Source organism: Euphorbia lathyris, chromosome 4 (assembly GCF_963576675.1).
Source record: "Euphorbia lathyris chromosome 4, ddEupLath1.1, whole genome shotgun sequence".
Lineage (NCBI taxonomy): Eukaryota > Viridiplantae > Streptophyta > Magnoliopsida > Malpighiales > Euphorbiaceae > Euphorbia > Euphorbia lathyris.
In genome coordinates this window covers 16,819,814-16,829,969 of record NC_088913.1, presented here as the reverse complement: position 1 = coordinate 16,829,969, position 10,156 = coordinate 16,819,814, and the positions used below count along the sequence as shown (strand labels likewise).

The following is a 10,156-nucleotide window of genomic DNA, read 5'->3' as shown; positions in this document are numbered from 1 at the left end:
ACCTCCTGAGTTCCTATTTTCTCTCCTTTTGGATGATGTGGTGGGGGTTAGTTTTCCTAGGCTAATCTCGGGTTAGGTTTTTTTTTTGTTTGTTTCTGTTTGTCTTTTCTTTTCTTTCCTTTCCTACCAAAAAAAAAGTAATGTGTTTTTATCATTGTTAATCATTACATTGTCAAGAATAAAATAACCATAGAAGATATAATTGTAATAATATAATTGTTAGATTTACTGTATTTTTTTTATTATTGTTATTTTTCTTTTCTGTTTGTGTTCATATATTTCATCCAATCTCTTTATTCGCTTGAATTGTATCAGTTCTCTATTATTCTTTCATTTATACCTTTTTCGAATTTAGCACGAGCGGAAACGACTTATCTTGTTTGTGGATCAATGGATCTACGTGGTTGCAACAAAAGAAAGAATTTACATCCAAATATTCAGAATGGCTTAAATGATGATGAGTGGATTGCAGATGTTTTTCTACGAATTTGGATTTATGATAAGTATATTTTTTTTTTGTTCTTTTATGTTTTTAATACCTTTTATGGTTATTTATGCTCTTTGTAGCTGTTTTAGTGCCTTTATGGATCGATCTTGTAAGATTTTTATTTCTTATGTTTGTTTGCTGTACTTGTTGTTTGTTCATCTATTGAAGATACAACTATTTTCATAAAAAAAATAATAAAATTGCTAGTGGTATCAAAATAAATTGTTCGTATTTTGATAAGTTCAAAAAATTAATTATAATTAAATTGTAAAATGCTTTTTAAAAAAAGTATCATGCGGGTGTGATCATATAAAACTAATAGACCGAATCTTATCGGAACTTTAAAATTAAACGTGCTTGGATAATAATAATATTAAAATGAGTGTTCTCGTGTTGCATAAAAAAAAAATATCCCATAAAAAAAGTATTATGCAATTCCAAAACATTAACAATGAAATATCATTACCCATCATTTTCATATTCTCATTTTAACATTCCTTTCAACAGTTTTTTTTTTTTTTTATCATAATCTTTTTCATTGCTCATAGCAATGCATTATCTCAAAGTCAGACACTTTTATTGTTGGGAATCATCTGCGGGAGTTTTCGTTCGTTTCTCCTTATAATTTTATTTTGGATGATTGTAAAAGTTTTCTTAGTTCTTTTAATGATGTTGTTGTCTCGTATGTCAGTCGCAAACCGAATACAGCTAGTTGGCATAGCTTATTCTATGTTAGGATTTAGAGCTTAGTCTAGGACCTCCTAATTTTCTGTTTAATGCTTTCTATCTTAAACCTTAAGGAGGTTTGGTTGCTCATTTTCAGACTCCTTTTGCCTTTTCACTTCAAAATGGAGAGTTTTAGGTGTTTGGTTAGTAACCTCCTATTTACCTTTTACAATTGAAAAGCAGCATTAGGTGTTTGGTTAGTGGTCTCCTGTTTGCCTTTTACATCCGAAAAGCAGCCTTTTACAAAAGCAGAGAATCTCAGCTTTTTGGAAAAGCAGTTTTTTCCAACAGCAAACAGCAAACCGTAACAACAACAACAAACAGCAACAACAAACCGTAACAGTAAACAACAACAGCAAATCGTGTTAATGAAAGTTGATCTTTGTTAAAAAAAAAAAACTCATATAAAATTGAAACTGATGTTTGATTTGAATGCTCTATGTTATATTTCAACATGTATCAAATTAAGTTCACAATGTTTTAATATTAATGTATTTTATCGTTTCAATCATTCAATTCTTTGAAAAAAATAAACAAAAAATTTAATTGAACATATTATATTATTAATTTTAGAAGGATAAATTAAAAAAATATATATATTATTTTGATAAAATTAATGAAAGTTTTCTAAAGACAGATTACTGGATTCATAGTAGATTGGGCTAACTCTAATCCATGGGTGAATTACATGAATATCATAATTAAGTATAAAATTACAATTAAATCATATAATCAAACTTAATTCTTAATATGTCATTATTCTTTATATATTATTATTTTATATTATAATTTAAAAAATTTAGACTCCAATTCATATATCATAAACCCTAAAAAATATATTCTAGACTTATAATTTATAAATTTTAATCCTTAAAATATATTAAAAGTACTGATTTTACTAGTTTGACATAATATAAAATTATGACTTGACATAGTTTGAAATAGTTTTAAAAAAATGAATTTCTGTGTAATTTTCCCTTACGTATTCCTTCCACAAAATCCAATGATTACACAAACTTTGAAGTTAGAGATGCTTCCAACAATACTATGAAATATTCTTAACCTATCCAAAAATGTTAGTTTTTATGTACAATCTATTATGGTAACGGTCACACAACCATTTAAACTAAAAGTTTAAAGTGATAGTTAAGATTTGATTCATATTAAAGCAGCCCCATATGCGAATACCTACAAATCTTGAAACATGTACATCACAAGTTCATTTTCATTTTACATATGTTGAAATTAAAGCAACAAATGAGGTTATTAAGATTCAAACTCTTGATCACTCCATCTAAAAAACTGTTAACATATTAATATATGACTATAACATTTGCTCCCTAAGATATCCAAATTATTGCCTACCCTATCTCCTAACATATTATTTGACAATAATTAGTCACTCAGCTACTGAACTAGTGAAATCTCAACCAACGTGGATTTAAGGTAACAGTTCTATTAAAGTTTTCACAGCTCCAATTAATTTTTAGATTTTGATAGAACTGTTAAATTCAATTCCACATTCCACATTGGTTGAAATTTCACAAAATTTGATAGGTCAGAGGGCAAATGTTATCAAATAATAGATGAATAGGCAAAACACAACATTTTGGATAAATTAGAAAGCAAATATCACCAAATAATAGATCATGAAGTCAAGACTGACATTTTGGATACGTCAAGGGACCAATAATGCTTTAAGCCACGAAATAAATAAATAAAAACCAAACCAAATATGGAGACAACTTGAAAAACTGCAATAGCTTAAACAAAAGAATACTTTCAGTACAATTCCTTCTCTCTAAAGAGTAAACAAACTTCCATTACATCAGTATGTTGCATAACCTAATCATCATGAATTAACAATGGCAAAATTTCACTATATAACAAACCCAATTCCTCAAACTCAGCTGAAGCAAGGCAATATGAATACTCATACTTTCACGTTCTATTTCAAATGCCCGAGCATAATTCCACGGCGGCGTTTTCTGAGATGCTAACATTGTACAGTTGTTTGTATTTCTCTGCACATGGATCTAATGCTATAGTTGGTCCTAAATTTCACAACTATCTTTGGGCAACACTTTCAATAACTTAAACCATCCTACACTCACATCTCAATACAAAATTTGAAGCCAAAAGCCAACATCTGCCTGCTTGCAAATAACTTGAGGAAGGACAATCTTACCAAGTCGAATCAATCTCATACCTCAGATTTCGAGGAATGCCTCACACATACCAGATCATCCAATTTATTGCCATCCATTTTGTAGAGAGACACTCCTTCCATCTGGACATAGTGATCACGTGCTTCCTCTCTAAGACTTTCGAACGGCATCGCCTCCCATTTATTGTAATTTGAGTTCTTCCTCACATCACTCATGTCTGGAGATCCTGACATGGGCCCACCATTGTAACTACCCCACACCTTACAACTTCCAAATTGTCCAAGTCCGTTACCACGCTTTAGGCGCAAGGCTGCAGCATGAGCTCTGCTTATCATTTCTCGGGTAGGAACATCTGACCAGTCTTGTTTTCTCTGATCTCTTATGGGAGAATGGATCCTAATAACCTGAAAAGAATAAATGAAGATGTGCAGCTTAGTAAAAATGTTTTTTTAAGAGACTATAAATAATTATCGGAAGATCAGATATTGCATCAACGTTTTTTTTTTTTCTGTAAGAGCAGTATTTTCATACACCAAGGCACTCTAAAAGCTGATAATACGCACGCCCTTGAAGTGGATTGTGCCCTTTCCTGGGAGTAGAGAAGTATCTTGTCCTGCAACAAATACCAGAATGTTTTTTTACTTGGAAAAAGAAGGGGATAATGGAAGCATTCAATATCATGCACAAACTAGAGAACCATATTTTGCGACAGTTATAAATCCCGTGCACAAAAAAGAGAAACCTTGAGTTATGATAACTATATAGTATGGAATTGGACATATGAAGGCATCAAGTGAACCTAAGCCAATAGATCAACTGAAGCCGTAATGCAAGATCAAAATAACAATTTCTGGGTTGAACAAAACCTAAAATCCTGCCAGATTCTGCTTACTGTGCTTCGTTCTATCTGCCAACCTTTCAAACCAACACCTGCAGCCTGCCCACATTGCCCTTCCTCTCAGGTTTCAGAATTCTACAGACTGTTCTTAATTTACTAGGGGTAATGTAAGTATCAAGCATTTGGTTTTAGCTGTAAGATTGCAGGTGGTATATCTGAAAAATCCAACTGGCTTAAACATAACATAGAAAATAAGCTCTATGTTATGAAGATATGCGGGAGGGATCTGAGGAACAGGATGTGCATGGTGGCTTTTATGGCCATAGTTTATGGTGTCCACAGGCTACAACTAAATCATTTCAAGTTAGTTTGATTTAAACGTAAGCTGTTTTAGATGATATCAGCTTATTCTTTCAATTTTTGAAATGCCTAACATTACAAATTCTAATTCTCACGATCCTAGCTTCTTATGGAAAACATGATAGATAACTAACTAACAAGATATATACGGGTTGAACTCAACATTTTAGACATGTAAAAGAAAGAAAATAAGCCGAACGAGGAATCAAGAACTAAGCAACTACAAATAAAAGACTTGATAATTAAACTTACCATTCAGTGTAGCCAGGATCGACTGTGAAACCATATATGTTGACAATGTCGCACATTGAAAGTGCTAGTTCAATGGATTTCATTCCAGTTCCCTTGGCACCTCTCCGTAGAACAATTCCTTGGAAGAGATATACTGGATTTGGAATACTCTGATACATTTACAAGATGTGTTAAATGCATTCAAAGAAGTAGCTGTTTGAAAAGCCAACAAAGGTTATATACTTCAAATTTCTTCAGAACATGCGATCCAGTAAATGACAAATGACCAGCCATTATTCAGCCAATCCAGTGTGATAGCTTCACATTAAAATAGCTTCCTCCATTTAGAAATCTAAATATGAAAAAAATAAGAAAGATGGATTGACATATTGCATTTACCTTGATCATAGCATTAAAGTCTCTGTGGGTCACACTTTTGATTATAAGTACTTCATCAGCTGCAAAGCCAAAAAAAGCCAATTATAATTGCCTTTCAATTAAGGAACAAAACACAAACACAAACACATTGTTAAGCAGGTAATATAAAATCAGACTGTAAATGAGAAGAGATATGTGAAAACCCAAAAAGACAAGATATACAAGTTTAATATCATAATTCAAACAAAATAAAACCAGAGTTAATCAACCTTATTTTGTTCCACCACCCTTTTTAAATGGAAAAAGGAAAAAAAAAAGGTTCGCCATGTTATCCTCGTAAAGAAGGAAAAAGTTCAGCCTTTGTTCTCAAAACAGTGCATTACTATAGATCACATGAATTAGTAAGTCTAACCTATGGTCTTCCATTTTTAACAGTGAATTTGAAACGTCGAGAATAAATGTATTCCCTGAAGAAAACCACATAAACCAGGACAACTCAATTTGCTTGCCCTCAACATAGAAGCTATCAGTAAGTTGACATCCCGTAATGTATCGGTAAGAGAGGGAAAAAAACAAAGATACAGAAAAACTATGATACCACTAATGCTCCCATCATTATATTTTAAATTGCCCAAGCATGACAGGACATGAAACTATAATAAAATGCCTGTCAGAATTTGATTATGAAAGAAAAGATATGAAAGCAAAACACCAGTGCAACAGTTTTAGTAATGAGCAAAAGAGATATATAGGCATACTCGATCCATTGAGAATTTTAACCATGTTACGAGCAGCACCGCGAACAACAAGGCGGAAATCACGTTTTAGCCCAACATGCTTGGCATATTTCTACACAATAAATCAAAACCAGGATAAGCACTTGCACATAATCATGCGACTGTCCAAAAGAAAAAAAAAACACAATACCGCTCACAATGTGGCAACCAAAAGAAGAGAACGTTTAAACGACTACACTAAAATATGAATGCAAAAATCAAATATGTCAATAAAAAGTAAAAATTTAAGAAAAGAGACTTAGAAAGTTTTTAATCCATGAACCGAGCTCCCACCATCCAAGTAACATAATGGAGGCATCTATGGGCCATCGGGGTGTTAGAAGTACAAGTAATACTTTGTATTCATATTTGAAAGTTTTAGCCCAAGTTCTGCCAGCCTACCTCATTAACAGGAGCCTCATTGTCTCGTATGACAGCATCATGGCTATCAATCTCTTTTCCAAACTCTGTTTTCAGGAGATCTCCTGAGTTGCCAACTACAGCACAAGTGCGAAATTGCCTAGGACGGAAAGGGGGACTTGCTGGCAGAATCAAGTTAAGGTGTTCCTCACAAAGAGTCTTATTGTAGCATTTATCTGCACCCCTGCAGGCAAAACAATCAACGTATTTAAGCTTACGGGGAAAACTAAACCTTTCCAGAGTATGTGGGAACGAAAAATGAGGATCACAACCAAATCACAAGGAAATGTGTAATGAATATCATACAGTTGAGCTATCCTTTTTGCTGCGTAGTCTAACCACCCATCTGGCCGAGCATCAAGGTACTCCCGAGTCAGTACTGTAGTCATGTTACGGTACTGCAATCCAAAATACATAAGATTGTTCCATTTCCACAAGTGTGCTACCTTATGGAAATGAAAAAACATCAGGCACAAACCTGTTCCCACAACAAGATTGCATCACAAACATCATAATGATACTCCAGCGGTTCATAAATTTTGAATTGAGCATTATACTGAAACCAAAAAAGAAAAATCAGAGTTTAGCAACTTTTTAAAATTTATATACATATATATAATTGAAAGAGAGAGCCAGACCCAAGTGCTGTTAGTGCCTTCAGGAAACTTGAGAGTTAACTTGCATTGGTCAACGATTTGTGCAGTCAGACCGAGCCCTCTGTTTGCCTATAATTAACTTACAGCTTTTAGCAACGAATTCAAAGAAAGAAGACCAGCATTACAACTCCTATTATCACACTAAAGCTCCTCCCACATAATACACAAAACAAACAAGTTCACATACGAATGGCAACAATTAAAGCTCTCAAACCAGCAATCCTCTCAATAATTCAATTTCTTAAGCGAGAAATCATGAAGCAAATTCAAAAGTATTACAAGCATAATTCCAAGGAATCAGAAAAATCTACGAATTAAATCAAAATCCATAAACTAATACAAATACAAGAGATGCAGATCTACCATGGAAAAGGAAATCGTGTCAAACATGCAAGTTCGAAGTAAAAGTTTAGACGCTAACCACACATTGCTGAATAGAGGACTGAAAATCAGACAAAATTCGGATTTCTTCTTTGTAGAGATCTGAGTTACGACCACCTGCAACAAATGAGGGAAAAGTAAAAAGTTAAATACTAGGGGTTTAAAGGAATTAGAAAGAGAAATGGAAAAAATAAATAACAACCTGTGAATAGAGAGGATTGAATAGCGAAGACGAGAAGAGAGAAAAAAACAGCAATGCAGACCAAGTGGAGGATGGCTGGTCTCCTGCTGCTACTGTTGGTATTTTTATGAGGTCTCATCTTCACTCAACTGCTAAACTCTGTGCAGTGATCAGATAAGCTACATTTCAAATCGCTGTTTACATCAAACTGTAAAATTGTGTGTCCACCAAGAAGAAGCAATATTAACATTAGCTGCATCCATCATGTTGGTCACGCAATGCATAATATTGAGACTATGGAACAAGATTTATGAATAATTTTGAGTTAACAGAAGACACAACCACGAAGTTACAATTTCAGAAGTTGTTAAGTGTTTCAGTTGCAGTAGCTTAACATAAACCCCAAACCATAAACAGTCTTTTGAATGTGGAAAGTCAGTCCAAAAATTAATAACACAACACTGGTAAACAAAGAGCCAACGAGGGGAGAAAAAGTAGACAGAAGTGAAACATAATTTCTAAAATGCCAGTTTCTCTTCGTTCGCTCTAACCTCAATTTCCCCAAAATTCTCGTATTCTAAAAATCAGATCAAATTAGTATTTAATTTGAGTCACGTGAAGAGGAAATCTATTTCCTATAGGACAGACTCCATTTCTCAATCAAAGAGAAAATGCGAGTTCAAACATTACCTTTCAATTTCAGCCTAGCAGCCAAAACTCGCTGCTGATGCCTTCACCAACACACCATTGGACCTCCAAAATTCAAACAGAGGGTATAATTGCGAACATGAAGAAAGCTTGCAAACAGAGCTCTTTGGATTCCACGAAATGTGCCAAAAATTATCCACTGGTTGTTAGAGACAGATTCCACGAAAGATTGAAAGATAGAGATGGTAGAAAATCGATCTAGGACATAGAGACGAGACTGGACTGAGAGCGCTTCAGATAATCGATCTATGGCAGAATCCACCTTTAGCACAGGTGAGAAATGAGAAAGGGCAATTTTGGTGAAGATCGGGATCTAGGGCAGTTGATTCGAAGATCGGGATCAAAATGCAGGTGAAGCTTTTGGGAAATTTTCGGAGGTGGCACAGATTGAGGTGAAGCAGGTGAAGATTTGGGATTGGCATAACATTCAAGATGATCCTGAACTAAAACTTCAAAATCAATTAGAACCTTAAACTATTAAAATCATCAATTAAGTCTCTGAACTTAGCAAAAATCATCGATTAAATCTTTATGCTATCTTAAAATAAAAAACTGTGACTATATGACATGATTTAAGGAAGAGAATCTGAAATTGTTCAACCGAATGATTTTCAAGGATGATTCAATCGATGATTTTTGCTTAGGATGAGGACTCAATTGATTATTTTTACTTAATTTAGAGATTCGGTTGATGATTTTGATAATTTAAGATTCTAATTGATTTTAAAGCTTTAGTTTGAGGACTCAAATAGCTATTATGCCTTTAGGGGTTTGGTAAATTTTGGGTTAAATTACAACAATGTACCTTTAATTTTGCCTTACTTCTGCATGGTTCCTAAACTTTAAAACTAACTTGGCAATTCACCAACTTTAACTTAAATAAACGGTGACAAAATTACAGTTGATAATCTCAAAATAAAAAATTAAACAATTAAAATTATTGAAAACCACATTTATTAAAAAATCATGTTTTTTTATTTTCAAACCTTATTTTTTTCACATCTTTCTCTCTCCTAATTATTCTTAAATGACTTTTCATACGATAGAATATGTATAATAGTGTTTTGATATTTGAGAGGACTTCTCTAATGCTTGAAATAAGATAAGAAAAAGAAAGATAAAAGTGAAGCCGTTGATCGACGATCCTATTCTGATGCCAAGTTAATAGAGTGTAGGAATAGAGTGCTAAACAATTGAGAGTAAATTGCAATAGTGTAGACTCTAACATATGGTAAATCTTGAGTCTCTCCACCAATACGACAATCATGTCTCCTCTCTCTAACTCATTCTCGACATCTGCAACTGCCTCTATCTACCCCAACTATATCAACTATTGTACAACTATGTCTATTTCTCCATCAAAACATGTACACCTTTTTGAAGAGACCATAATATTTTTCGGTGTAAGATCTACTATATCTGTCACAAACCGAGACAAGTCCCCAACATTCTCATTTGTGTACCCATGCACATGTCTTACAAGCTAAAAGAGATTATGTCTTCGCTCCTCTAAACCCGCCATTAGATCGGCCAATTGACAATATGTTACTACCTATAGATGGTGCACTGCTTAAAACATATCCAAATCTGCCTCATGATCTATCCCCACCACGACGGTTAATACTACCACCTTTGGATTGTTGAAAATAGTCTTTTAAACAAATTGGGGAGCCACCTCTTTATTAACTTACTAGATTAGTCTAATGTTTTAAATTTTGGCTCATTAACTTGTCGAAGTCTGGAGATATATAGTTCCTCCACAATATCCCTCACAACACCGACATTCACCGTTTGGTTTCCCATCGAAGTTTGTTGGATGTGAGCTTGAGGATTATAATATCCGGTA

General features: G+C 33.7%; 1 protein-coding gene across 3 annotated transcripts; it reads right to left on the bottom strand.

Annotated features, from left to right (window-relative positions):
- Window positions 1–2,959: 2,959 nt before the first annotated feature.
- LOC136226482 (sialyltransferase-like protein 1) lies at window positions 2,960–8,732 on the bottom strand. 3 transcript variants are annotated; one of them, XM_066014985.1, is made up of 12 exons: window positions 8,293–8,732; window positions 7,624–7,781; window positions 7,462–7,538; window positions 7,023–7,109; window positions 6,863–6,940; window positions 6,691–6,782; window positions 6,367–6,568; window positions 5,947–6,037; window positions 5,210–5,268; window positions 4,832–4,980; window positions 3,913–3,994; window positions 2,960–3,785 (listed from the first exon to the last, which is right to left on the bottom strand). In XM_066014985.1, the coding sequence occupies exons 2-12, from the start codon at window positions 7,739–7,741 to the stop codon at window positions 3,417–3,419; spliced, it is 1,404 nt and encodes a 467-aa protein (XP_065871057.1). In that variant the 5' UTR covers window positions 7,742–7,781; window positions 8,293–8,732; the 3' UTR covers window positions 2,960–3,416. The 3 variants fall into 3 exon arrangements, with proteins under 3 accessions (XP_065871057.1, XP_065871055.1, XP_065871056.1); XM_066014983.1 differs by having other exon boundaries at window positions 7,624–7,810; window positions 8,293–8,731; XM_066014984.1 differs by having other exon boundaries at window positions 7,624–7,761; window positions 8,293–8,731.
- Between the last annotated feature and the right edge of the window lie 1,424 nt (window positions 8,733–10,156).

Bases quoted from the DNA above. Each gene is read 5' to 3' on its own strand.
- LOC136226482 (XM_066014985.1), bottom strand. From the start codon at position 7,741: ATGAGACCTCATAAAAATACCAACAGTAGCAGCAGGAGACCAGCCATC. The intron at 7,539-7,623 runs GTTGTTATTTAT...CATTTGTTGCAG, and splicing joins TCAATCCTCTCTATTCACAG to GTGGTCGTAACTCAGATCTC. The intron at 6,569-6,690 runs GTATGATATTCA...TTTTGCCTGCAG, and splicing joins GCAAAAAGGATAGCTCAACT to GGGTGCAGATAAATGCTACA.